This window comes from Oncorhynchus clarkii, chromosome 18, assembly GCF_045791955.1.
Source record: "Oncorhynchus clarkii lewisi isolate Uvic-CL-2024 chromosome 18, UVic_Ocla_1.0, whole genome shotgun sequence".
Taxonomy (NCBI): Eukaryota; Metazoa; Chordata; class Actinopteri; order Salmoniformes; family Salmonidae; genus Oncorhynchus; species Oncorhynchus clarkii.
Window position 1 is genome coordinate 16,838,539 of NC_092164.1, and position 13,395 is coordinate 16,851,933.

Genomic DNA, 13,395 nt, shown 5'->3' on the forward strand with positions numbered 1-13,395 from the left:
ACACAGACATACAGTATATTACACACAGACATACAGTATATTACACACATCATATCACACACAGACATACAGTATATCACACACATCATATCACACACAGACATACAGTATATCACACACATCATATCACACACAGACATTCAGTATATCACACACATCATATTACACACAGACATACAGTATATCACACACATACATTCAGTATATTACACAAAGACATACAGTATATCACACACAGACATACAGTATATTACACACAGACATACAGTATATTACACACATACATACAGTATATTACACACATACATACAGTATATTACACACAGACATACAGTATATTACACACAGACATACAGTATATTACACACAGACATACAGTATATTACACACATCATATTACACACAGACATACAGTATATTACACACAGACATACAGTATATTACACACAGCCATACAGTATATTACACACAGACATACAGTATATTACACACAGACATACAGTATATCACACACATTATGTCACCAGTCTGGTTCTATGTCTTTCAGGAACCATCGTCAGTATTGGAGATCCCAAGAAGAAGTACACACGCTATGAGAAGATCGGCCAGGGGTGAGACACACACACACACACACACACACACACACACACACACACACACACACTGCAGAGGTGAGTCCATTTACATGTTCACCTTTTTGTGCCTTTATCCATATCTAAGTAACAGATTGGACACTACTCTCTCTCTCTCTCGCTGTCTCTCGTTCTCTCTCGCTCTCCCTCTCTCTCGTTCTCTCTCTCTCGTTCTCTCTCTCTCTCGCTGTCTCTCGTTCTCTCTCACTCTCCCTCTCTCTCGTTCTCTCTCTCTCGTTCTCTCTTTCTCTCTCGTTCTCTCTCAGAGCGTCTGGTACTGTCTATACAGCCATCGATGTTGCCACTGGTGCAGAGGTAAGGTCCCTTCCTGGGTCAACACCAACACACACACACTTTCAGACTGAACACAGACTTAAAACTTGTTTGTGTGTGTTACAGGTAGCTATCAAACAGATCAACCTCCAGAAACAGCCGAAGAAGGAGCTGATCATCAACGAGATCCTGGTGATGAAGGAGTTACAACAACCTAACATCGTCAACTACGTAGACAGGTAACACACACACACACCTCAGAAGTATGCCTGTGTCAGTACTCTGTGTGTTGGAGTCAGTTATTTACTTTGTTTCTGTTTCTGTGTGTGTGTGTGTGTGTGTGTGTGTGTGTGTGTGTGTGCGTGTGTGTGTGTGTGTGTGTGTGTGTGTGTGTGTGTGTGTGTGTGTGTGTGTGTGTTTGTGTGTGTGTAGTTTCCTGGTAGGTGAGGAGTTGTTTGTGGTGATGGAGTATCTGGCTGGAGGTTCGCTCACGGACGTTGTCACGGAAACATGCATGGATGAGGCTCAGATCGCTGCTGTGTGCAGAGAGGTACACACACACACACTGCTGCTGTCTGCCGAAAGGTATACTCACACACACTCAGTCACAGAGCACAGGGAGGTGTGTGTGACGGTGTGTCCTGTGTGTGTCCTGTAGTGTCTGCAGGCTCTGGAGTTCCTCCATGCCAACCAGGTGATCCACAGAGACATCAAGAGTGACAACGTGCTGCTGGGCATGGACGGATCTGTCAAGCTCAGTAAGAACACATACTCCCTCTCCGGCGCTCTAGGTCACCAGGCTGCTCATGATTACGCACATCTGTCACCATCGTTACGGGCACCAGCACCTCATGAGACTCACCTGGACTCCAACACCTCCCTGATTACCTTCCCTATATATGTCACTCCCTTTGGTTCCTTCCCCAGGCGTCATTGACTCTGTTCTGGTTTCATGTCTGTGAGCTTTTTCTGTTTCATGTTCTATTTATTAGTTCAATTATTCACTCCCTGTAGTTGCTTCCTGACTCCCAGCGTAAACGTTACACACACACACACACTTTCTGTCTGCCTCCTCTTCCTCTCTCCCTTCATCTCTCCTCTGTAGCTGGTTCTAGGTTCTGTTTCTAGATAAAATGCCTTGCCAATCCTAAGTGTCCTATTGTTTTGTGTCCTATCATTGTATTGGCTTGACAGTCACACTAACTTACCTGTTTAGCTCTCCTCTGTCTAGCTGAATGTGACTAGGTGAATGTTTCATATTGACTTGACAGTCACACTAACTTACCTGTTTTCTCTCCTCTGTCTAGCTGAATGTGACTAGGTGAATGTTTCATATTGACTTACCTGTTTAGCTCTCCTCTGTCTAGCTGAATGTGACTAGGTGAATGTTTCATATTGACTTGACAGTCACATTAACTTACCTGTTTAGCTCTCCTCTGTCTAGCTGAATGTGACTAGGTGAATGTTTCATATTGACTTGACAGTCACACTAACTTACCTGTTTAGCTCTCCTCTGTCTAGCTGAATGTGACTAGGTGAATGTTTCATATTGACTTGACAGTCACACTAACTTACCTGTTTAGCTCTCCTCTGTCTAGCTGAATGTGACTAGGTGAATGTTTCATATTAAATTGACAGTCACATTAACTTGGATCTTATTGCATTGTCCCCTGTCATTATACTGCTGGGTTGACCTTCCCTCTAACATGTCTGTTCTCTCCCCTCCCTCTCCAGCTGACTTTGGGTTCTGTGCCCAGATCACTCCAGAGCAGAGTAAGAGGAGCACCATGGTGGGGACTCCCTACTGGATGGCTCCTGAGGTGGTGACCAGGAAGGCCTACGGACCCAAGGTGGACATCTGGTCCCTGGGCATCATGGCTATAGAGATGGTGGAGGGAGAACCCCCTTACCTCAACGAGAACCCACTCAGGGTGAGGTTGGATGTGTGTGTGTGGGGGGGGGGGGGGGGGGGGGGGGGTTCCATGCGTGTGTGTGTGTCCAGGCATTGCACTTGGTGGCCACTAATGTTCAGTCTGTGTCTCCTACAGGCCCTCTACCTGATAGCCACCAATGGGACTCCAGAGCTCCAGTCTCCAGAGAAGTTATCTCCAGTGTTCAGGTCCTTCCTGTCCCGCTGTCTGGAGATGGATGTAGAGAAGAGAGGAGGGGGGAAAGAACTACTGCAGGTACACACACACACACACACAAACAAACACACACACACACACACCGTGATGAGTAGAGTTTGTTTCATTGGTTGATCTCTTGTCTTCCCTGCAGCATCCATTCCTAAAGCTGGCCAAGCCTCTCTCCAGCCTCACCCCTCTCATCCTGGCAGCCAAGGAGGCCATGAAGAGTAACCGCTAACCCTGGTTAGCCACAGATACACTGGATTTCTATATCTCTGTGTTAGCCTGAGCGCTAACTGCTAACTACTAGCCTTACCAGCTAACTTCCAGCCCTACTGTACCAACTCATCAGTGCCTCTCAGTAACTGACAGCATCTCCTCCTTGATGCTAAACACCAGCCTGCTAGCGCCCTGGCTTGTACACCTACAAGTCACACAAGTCGGCTTCCTGCTCTGTTTGACTCCCCTTCTCCTCTGTCCCTCACCCCTCATTCCATATCACACACCAGTCTTCCTATGTCTCTCACCCCCTCCCTGTCTGTCCCTCACCCCTCACTCCATATCACACACCAGTCTTCCTATGTCTCTTACCCCCTCCCTGTCTGTCCCTCACCCCTCACTCCATATCACACACCAGTCTTCCTATGTCTCTTACCCCCTCCCTGTCTGTCCCTCACCCCTCACTCCATATCACACACCAGTCTTCCAATGTCTCTTACACACTCCCTGTCTGTCCCTCACCCCCCCTCCTCATCTGTCCCTCACCCCTCACTCCATATCACACACCAGTCTTCCTATGTCTCTTACCCCCTCCCTGTCTGTCCCTCACCCCCCCTCCTCATCTGTCCCTCACCCCTCACTCCATATCACACACCAGTCTTCCTATGTCTCTTACCCCCTCCCTGTCTGTCCCTCACCCACCCTCCATTTTCCTCACCCTCTTTTTCATTCAGATGTTGTGAGGTTTTCCTGTTCTGTTTGTCTCTTTCTCTCTCTTTACTCTGACTAAGAAACTTAAAGGTGCAATCTGTAAAAATGATTGTCCCACAAACAAATAGTTCATTTCAATCCTACAGTATCAGTGTTGAAGTACACCTGCAAATAAAACTACAGATTGCACCTTTAACAAAATGAAAGAAAGTAATTGCTGTATGGAACTATCTCGGTATTCAATTCAAATATGTTGGCAGCAAAACCAAATGACATTTTTCAAATTCGTTTTGTATATTATGTACTTTGACAAATGTTGAGGGGAAAAAATCAGGATACTTGGAGAACTGTATTTTAACGTGTATGTATACTTTTCATTATGTGTTTTGTGACTAACATTCTGCTAGAAACCTTCCATAACGGTGTGCCTTAATGAACACAACATCTAGGCTCTATGGGGTGAATCCTAACTTTCACTTCATTAAGTTGAATTGTCACTTTGTGTCCCATTGACATCAACGCATGACTACGTGAAAACGGGACGTAAGTGGAAGTTAGGATTTGCTCCTATGATTGGCCAATCAAAAAGCATTCCACCGTTCTAGACTAGTTCCATTCCATTTCACAGACATTCCAGTCAGAGAGGTTGATTGGTTGAGTCTGATGATGTTGATGATTTTAATAAGTATCCCCTTCTGTTGTTCATTTTTAATTAATGAAACCAAACCTTTTTATTTTACAGGAAACCATATATTTTCAAACAGTCTATGTAAATTATTATTAAAGATAGACTTGAACTAATGCTTGTGTGCGTGTGTCTGTGTAGAACATTATAGGGTGAAGTACTGTGTCTGTGTAGAACATTATAGGTGAAGTACTGTGTCTGTGTAGAACATTATAGGTGAAGTACTGTGTCTGTGTAGAACATTATAGGGTGAAGTACTGTGTCTGTGTAGAACATTATAGGGTGAAGTACTGTGTCTGTAGAACATTATAGGGTGAAGTACTGTGTCTATGTAGAACATTATAGGGTGAAGTACTGTGTCTGTGTAGAACATTATAGGGTGAAGTACTGTGTCTGTGTAGAACATTATAGGTGAAGTACTGTGTATGTGTAGAACATTATAGGTGAAGTACTGTGTCTGTAGAACATTATAGGTGAAGGACTGTGTCTGTAGAACATTATAGGTGAAGTACTGTGTCTGTGTAGAACATTATAGGGTGAAGTACTGTGTCTGTGTAGAACATTATAGGGTGAAGTACTGTGTCTGTGTAGAACATTATAGGGTGAAGTACTGTGTCTGTAGAACATTATAGGTGAAGTACTGTGTCTGTGTAGAACATTATAGGGTGAAGTACTGTGTCTGTGTAGAACATTATAGGGTGAAGTACTGTGTCTATGTAGAACATTATAGGGTGAAGTACTGTGTCTGTGTAGAACATTATAGGGTGAAGTACTGTGTCTATGTAGAACATTATAGGTGAAGTACTGTGTCTGTGTAGAACATTATAGGGTGAAGTACTGTGTCTATGTAGAACATTATAGGGTGAAGTACTGTGTCTGTGTAGAACATTATAGGTGAAGTACTGTGTCTGTGTAGAACATTATAGGGTGAAGTACTGTGTCTGTGTAGAACATTATAGGGTGAAGTACTGTGTCTGTGTAGAACATTATAGGGTGAAGTACTGTGTCTATGTAGAACATTATAGGGTGAAGTACTGTGTCTGTGTAGAACATTATAGGTGAAGTACTGTGTCTGTGTAGAACATTATAGGGTGAAGTACTGTGTCTGTGTAGAACATTATAGGGTGAAGTACTGTGTCTGTGTACAACATTATAGGTGAAGTACTGTGTCTGTGTAGAACATTATAGGGTGAAGTACTGTGTCTGTAGAACATTATAGGGTGAAGTACTGTGTCTGTGTAGAACATTATAGGTGAAGGACTGTGTCTGTAGAACATTATAGGTGAAGTACTGTGTCTGTGTAGAACATTATAGGTGAAGTACTGTGTCTGTGTAGAACATTATAGGTGAAGTACTGTGTCTGTGTAGAACATTATAGGTGAAGTACTGTGTCTGTGTAGAACATTATAGGTGAAGTGCTGTGTCTGTGTAGAACATTATAGGTGAAGTACTGTGTCTGTGTAGAACATTATAGGTGATGTGCTGTGTCTGTGTAGAACATTATAGGTGAAGTACTGTGTCTGTGTAGAACATTATAGGGTGAAGTACTGTGTCTGTAGAACATTATAGGTGAAGTACTGTGTCTGTGTAGAACATTATAGGTGATGTGCTGTGTCTGTGTAGAACATTATAGGTGAAGTACTGTGTCTGTGTAGAACATTATAGGGTGAAGTACTGTGTCTGTAGAACATTATAGGTGAAGTACTTTGTCTGTGTAGAACATTATAGGTGAAGTACTGTGTCTGTGTAGAACATTATAGGTGAAGTACTGTGTCTGTGTAGAACATTATAGGTGAAGTACTGTGTCTGTAGAACATTATAGGTGAAGTACTGTGTCTTTAGAACATTATAGGGTGAAGTACTGTGTCTGTAGAACATTATAGGTGAAGTACTGTGTCTGTAGAACATTATAGGTGAAGTACTGTGTCTGTGTAGAACATTATAGTTGAAGTACTGTGTCTGTAGAACATTATAGGTGAAGTACTGTGTCTGTGTAGAACATTATAGGGTGAAGTACTGTGTCTGTGTAGAACATTATAGGGTGAAGTACTGTGTCTGTGTAGAACATTATAGGGTGAAGTACTGTGTCTGTGTAGAACATTATAGGTGAAGTGCTGTGTCTGTGTAGAACATTATAGGGTGAAGGACTGTGTCTGTAGAACATTATAGGGTGAAGTACTGTGTCTGTGTAGAACATTATAGGGTGAAGTACTGTGTCTGTGTAGAACATTATAGGTGAAGTGCTGTGTCTGTGTAGAACATTATAGGGTGAAGGACTGTGTCTGTAGAACATTATAGGGTGAAGTACTGTGTCTGTGTAGAACATTATAGGGTGAAGTACTGTGTCTGTGTAGAACATTATAGGTGAAGTGCTGTGTCTGTGTAGAACATTATAGGGTGAAGTACTGTGTCTGTGTAGAACATTATAGGTGAAGTGCTGTGTCTGTGTAGAACATTATAGGGTGAAGGACTGTCTGTAGAACATTATAGGGTGAAGTACTGTGTCTGTGTAGAACATTATAGGGTGAAGTACTGTGTTTGTAGAACATTATAGGTGAAGTACTGTGTCTGTAGAACATTATAGGTGAAGTACTGTGTCTGTAGAACATTATAGGTGAAGTACTGTGTCTGTGTAGAACATTATAGGGTGAAGTACTGTGTCTGTGTAGAACATTATAGGTGAAGTACTGTGTCTGTGTAGAACATTATAGGGTGAAGTACTGTGTTTGTAGAACATTATAGGTGAAGTACTGTGTCTGTGTAGAACATTATAGGGTGAAGTACTGTGTCTGTGTAGAACATTATAGGGTGAAGTACTGTGTCTGTGTAGAACATTATAGGGTGAAGTACTGTGTCTGTGTAGAACATTATAGGTGAAGTACTGTGTCTGTAGAACATTATAGGTGAAGTACTGTGTCTGTAGAACATTATAGGGTGAAGTGCTGTGTCTGTGTAGAACATTATAGGTGAAGTACTCTGGCTGTGCCAGTCGAGGGCATTCTGCGTTCACTGCTTTTCACTACAGCTTTTCACGGGTGTATCTCCCTCTCGCTCTCTCTCTCTTTCCCCCACCCCTTTACCCCACCCTCTCTCTCTCTTTCCCCCACCCCTTTACCCCACCCGCTCTCTCTTTCCCCCACCCCTTTACCCCACCCTCTCTCTCTCTTTCTCACTCCCTCCCTTTTCTCTCTCTCCGCTCCTCCTTTATCTCTCCATTCTCTCCCACGCTCTCCTTCTCAATGATAGTGTTTAATCTCTCAAGTCATTCACAGCTGGATTACAGTGTAATTACGGGACCAATATAAAGCACTGATTGTTAGATGGTTTCACATTGAGATATGTAAGCGATACAATACCCAATAGCATCTGTAGTTGGCGGACATTTATGTCTTGATAGCTCTGTGTGTGTGTGTGTGTGTGTGTGTGTGTGTAACCAGAGAGGCCCGGTGTGGGACAGGTGTCAGATGGAGAGCAGAGCTGAGGAAGAGAGGGAGTTCTGAAGGTCTGTTTTAGAGGTAGACAGACTAATTAGACAGACTAATGAGGTCGGCGTGTGTCGAGACAACGTATAGAGACAACGTATAGAGGTGTGTGTTATTTGGTTCAGGGAGAGTGTGGGACTTGTGTGTTTCTGAAGAGAGGAGAGGGGAGGCCGGATCCCTGTTATCCTGCAGGTCGGATCCTAAACCTCTCAGCAGGCTGGTGAGTGACAGACAGTAAGCTCCTTACTGCAGTACTGGAGGACTGAGTTACTGGGTGACCAGAGCTCCTTACTGGAGGACTGAGTTACTGGGTGGCCAGAGCTCCTTACTGCAGTACTGGAGGACTGAGTTACTGGGTGACCAGAGCTCCTTACTGCAGTACTGGAGGACTGAGTTACTGGGTGACCAGAGCTCCTTATTGCAGTAGTGGAGGACTGAGTTATTGGGTGACCAGAGCTCCTTACTGGAGTACTGGAGGACTAAGTTACTGGGTGACCAGAGCTCCTTACTGGAGGACTGGAGGACTGAGTTACTGGGTGACCAGAGCCCCTTACTGGAGGACTGAGTTACTGGGTGACCAGAGCTCCTTACTGCAGTACTGGAGGACTAAGTTACTGGGTGACCAGAGCTCCTTACTGGAGGACTAAGTTACTGGGTGACCAGAGCTCCTTACTGCAGTACTGGAGGACTGAGTTACTGGGTGACCAGAGCTCCTTACTGGAGTACTGGAGGACTGAGTTACTGGGTGACCAGAGCTCCTTACTGCAGTACTGGAGGACTGAGTTACTGGGTAACCAGAGCTCCTTACTGCAGTACTGGAGGACTACGTTACTGGGTGACCAGAGCTCCTTACTGCAGTACTGGAGGACTACGTTACTGGGTGACCAGAGCTCCTTACTGGAGGACTAAGTTACTGGGTGACCAGAGCTCCTTACTGCAGTACTGGAGGACTGAGTTACTGGGTGACCAGAGCTCCTTACTGGAGGACTGAGTTACTGGGTGACCAGAGCTCCTTATTGCAGTACTGGAGGACTGAGTTACTGGGTGACCAGAGCTCCTTACTGGAGGACTACGTTACTGGGTGACCAGAGCTCCTTATTGCAGTACTGGAGGACTAAGTTACTGGGTGACCAGAGCTCCTTATTGCAGTACTGGAGGACTAAGTTACTGGGTGACCAGAGCTCCTTACTGCAGTACTGGAGGACTAAGTTACTGGGTGACCAGAGCTCCTTACTGCAGTACTGGAGGACTAAGTTACTGGGTAACCAGAGCTCCTTACTGCAGTACTGGAGGACTGAGTTACTGGGTGACCAGAGCCCCTTACTGGAGGACTGAGTTACTGGGTAACCAGAGCTCCTTACTGCAGTACTGGAGGACTAAGTTACTGGGTGACCAGAGCTCCTTACTGGAGTACTGGAGGACTAAGTTACTGGGTAACCAGAGCTCCTTACTGCAGTACTGGAGGACTAAGTTACTGGGTGACCAGAGCTCCTTACTGCAGTACTGGAGGACTAAGTTACTGGGTGACCAGAGCTCCTTATTGCAGTACTGGAGGACTGAGTTACTGGGTGACCAGAGCTCCTTACTGCAGTACTGGAGGACTAAGTTACTGGGTGACCAGAGCTCCTTATTGCAGTACTGGAGGACTGAGTTACTGGGTGACCAGAGCTCCTTACTGGAGGACTAAGTTACTGGGTGACCAGAGCTCCTTACTGGAGGACTAAGTTACTGGGTGACCAGAGCTCCTTACTGCAGTACTGGAGGACTAAGTTACTGGGTGACCAGAGCTCCTTACTGCAGTACTGGAGGACTGAGTTACTGGGTGACCAGAGCGCCTTACTGCAGTACTGGAGGACTGAGTTACTCGGTGACCAGAGCTCCTTACTGGAGGACTAAGTCACTGGGTGACCAGAGCTCCTTATTGCAGTACTGGAGGACTAAGTTACTGGGTGACCAGAGCTCCTTACTGGAGTACTGGAGGACTAAGTTACTGGATGACCAGAGCTCCTTACTGGAGGACTGTGTTACTGGGTGACCAGAGCTCCTTATTGCAGTACTGGAGGACTACGTTACTGGGTGAGCAGAGCTCCTTACTGCAGTACTGGAGGACTAAGTTACTGGGTGACCAGAGCTCCTTACTGGAGGACTAAGTTACTGGGTGACCAGAGCTCCTTATTGCAGTACTGGAGGACTAAGTTACTGGGTGACCAGAGCTCCTTACTGCAGTACTGGAGGACTAAGTTACTGGGTGACCAGAGCTCCTTATTGCAGTACTGGAGGACTGAGTTACTGGGTGACCAGAGCTCCTTATTGCAGTTCTGGAGGACTAAGTTACTGGGTGACCAGAGCTCCTTACTGGAGTACTGGAGGACTAAGTTACTGGGTGACCAGAGCTCCTTACTGCAGTACTGGAGGACTGAGTTACTGGGTGACCAGAGCTCCTTACTGGAGTACTGGAGGACTGAGTTACTGGGTGACCAGAGCTCCTTACTGCAGTACTGGAGGACTAAGTTACTGGGTGACCAGAGCTCCTTACTGGAGTACTGGAGGACTAAGTTACTGGGTGACCAGAGCTCCTTACTGGAGGACTGAGTTACTGGGTGACCAGAGCTCCTTACTGCAGAACTGGAGGACTGAGTTACTGGGTGACCAGAGCTCCTTACTGCAGTACTGGAGGACTGAGTTACTGGGTGACCAGAGCTCCTTACTGGAGTACTGGAGGACTAAGTTACTGGGTGACCAGAGCCCCTTACTGGAGGACTGAGTTACTGGGTGACCAGAGCTCCTTACTGCAGTACTGGAGGACTAAGTTACTGGGTGACCAGAGCTCCTTACTGGAGGACTGAGTTACTGGGTGACCAGAGCTCCTTACTGCAGTACTGGAGGACTGAGTTACTGAGTGACCAGAGCTCCTTATTGCAGTACTGGAGGACTGAGTTACTGGGTGACCAGAGCTCCTTACTGCAGTACTGGAGGACTGAGTTACTGGGTGACCAGAGCTCCTTACTGCAGTACTGGAGGACTGAGTTACTGGGTGACCAGAGCTCCTTACTGGAGGACTGAGTTACTGGGTGACCAGAGCTCCTTACTGCAGTACTGGAGGACTAAGTTACTGGGTGACCAGAGCTCCTTATTGCAGTACTGGAGGACTGAGTTACTGGGTGACCAGAGCTCCTTATTGCAGTACTGAAGGACTGAGTTACTGGGTGACCAGAGCTCCTTACTGCAGTACTGGAGGACTGAGTTACTGGGTGACCAGAGCTCCTTATTGCAGTACTGGAGGACTAAGTTACTGGGTGACCAGAGCTCCTTACTACAGTACTGGATGACTGAGTTACTGGGTGACCAGAGCCCCTTACTGGAGGACTAAGTTACTGGATGACCAGAGCTCCTTATTGCAGTACTGGAGGACAAAGTTACTGGGTGACCAGAGCTCCTTACTGGAGTACTGGAGGACTGAGTTACTGGGTGACCAGAGCTCCTTACTGGAGTACTGGAGGACTAAGTTACTGGGTGACCAGAGCTCCTTACTGGAGTACTGGAGGACTAAGTTACTGGGTAACCAGAGCTCCTTACTGGAGGACTGAGTTACTGGGTGACCAGAGCTCCTTACTGGAGTACTGGAGGACTAAGTTACTGGGTGACCAGAGCTCCTTACTGGAGGACTAAGTTACTGGGTGACCAGAGCTCCTTACTGGAGGACTAAGTTACTGGGTGACCAGAGCTCCTTACTGGAGGACTAAGTTACTGGGTGACCAGAGCTCCTTACTGGAGGACTAAGTTACTGGGTGACCAGAGCTCCTTACTGGAGTACTGGAGGACTAAGTTACTGGGTGACCAGAGCTCCTTACTGGAGGACTAAGTTACTGGGTGACCAGAGCTCCTTACTGGAGGACTAAGTTACTGGGTGACCAGAGCTCCTTACTGGAGGACTAAGTTACTGGGTGACCAGAGCTCCTTACTGGAGGACTAAGTTACTGGGTGACCAGAGCTCCTTATTGCAGTACTGGAGGACAAAGTTACTGGGTGACCAGAGCTCCTTACTGGAGTACTAAGTTACTGGGTGACCAGAGCTCCTTACTGGAGTACTGGAGGACTAAGTTACTGGGTGACCAGAGCTCCTTACTGGAGGACTAAGTTACTGGGTGACCAGAGCTCCTTACTGGAGGACTAAGTTACTGGGTGACCAGAGCTCCTTACTGGAGGACTAAGTTACTGGGTGACCAGAGCTCCTTACTGGAGGACTAAGTTACTGGGTGACCAGAGCTCCTTATTGCAGTACTGGAGGACAAAGTTACTGGGTGACCAGAGCTCCTTACTGGAGTACTTTAGGACTGAGTTACTGGGTGACCAGAGCTCCTTACTGGAGTACTGGAGGACTAAGTTACTGGGTGACCAGAGCTCCTTACTGGAGTACTGGAGGACTAAGTTACTGGGTAACCAGAGCTCCTTACTGGAGGACTAAGTTACTGGGTAACCAGAGCCATATAAAGGTTTGACCAACTTTGCCAGTCATAACGAGTATTTGGATTCTCAGTAACCATAGCAGTTATGTTAGCTGTTGTTTGAAAAGTCAGTAAATTCAGCATTTCTCTATGTGGCTCTATCTGTGTGTCACTACCAAGGTGAAGCATTTCTATGGCAGTAAAGCAGTGGGTTGTTACAGTAAAGCAGTGGGTTGTTACGGGTTGTTACAGTAAAGCAGTTGGTTCTTACAGTAAAGCGGTGGGTTGTTACAGTAAAGCAGTTGGTTGTTACAGTAAAGAAGTGGGTTGTTAAATTAAAGCAGTGGGTTGTTACAGTAAAGCAGTGGGTTGTTACAGTAAAGCAGTTGGTTGTTACGGGTTGTTACAGTAAAGCAGTTGGTTCTTACAGTAAAGTGGTGGGTTGTTACAGTAAAGCAGTGGGTTGTTACAGTAAAGCAGTGGGTTGTTACAGTAAAGCGGTGGGTTGTTACAGTAAAGCGGTGGGTTGTTACAGTAAAGCAGTGGGTTGTTACAGTAATGCAGTGGGTTGTTACAGTAAAGCGGTGGGTTGTTACAGTAAAGCAGTGGGTTGTTACAGTAAAGCGGTGGGTTGTTACAGTAAAGCAGTGGGTTGTTACAGTAAATCAGTGGGTTGTTACAGTAAAGCGGTGGGTTGTTACAGTAAAGCAGTGGGTTGTTACAGTAAAGCAGTTGGTTGTTACAGTAAAGCGGTGGGTTGTTACAGTAAAGCGGTGGGTTGTTACAGTAAAGCAGTGGGTTGTTACAGTAAAGCAGTGG

The 13,395-nt window shown here is 45.9% G+C and overlaps 1 protein-coding gene across 4 annotated transcripts in view; it reads left to right on the forward strand.

The window, feature by feature from the left end:
• The window catches only part of LOC139373085 (serine/threonine-protein kinase PAK 2-like), a 15,548-nt gene extending 10,783 nt beyond the window's left edge, over positions 1–4,765 (forward strand). For all 4 annotated transcript variants that reach the window (XM_071113176.1, XM_071113179.1, XM_071113177.1 and 1 more), the window contains exons 8-15: positions 548–611; positions 899–947; positions 1,032–1,144; positions 1,338–1,455; positions 1,564–1,663; positions 2,640–2,836; positions 2,954–3,091; positions 3,186–4,765. In XM_071113176.1, the coding sequence (XP_070969277.1) occupies positions 548–611; positions 899–947; positions 1,032–1,144; positions 1,338–1,455; positions 1,564–1,663; positions 2,640–2,836; positions 2,954–3,091; positions 3,186–3,272 (866 nt within the window). In that variant the 3' untranslated portion in view covers positions 3,273–4,765. The remainder of the gene's footprint in view (positions 1–547; positions 612–898; positions 948–1,031; positions 1,145–1,337; positions 1,456–1,563; positions 1,664–2,639; positions 2,837–2,953; positions 3,092–3,185) is intronic.
• Positions 4,766–13,395: the final 8,630 nt, after the last annotated feature.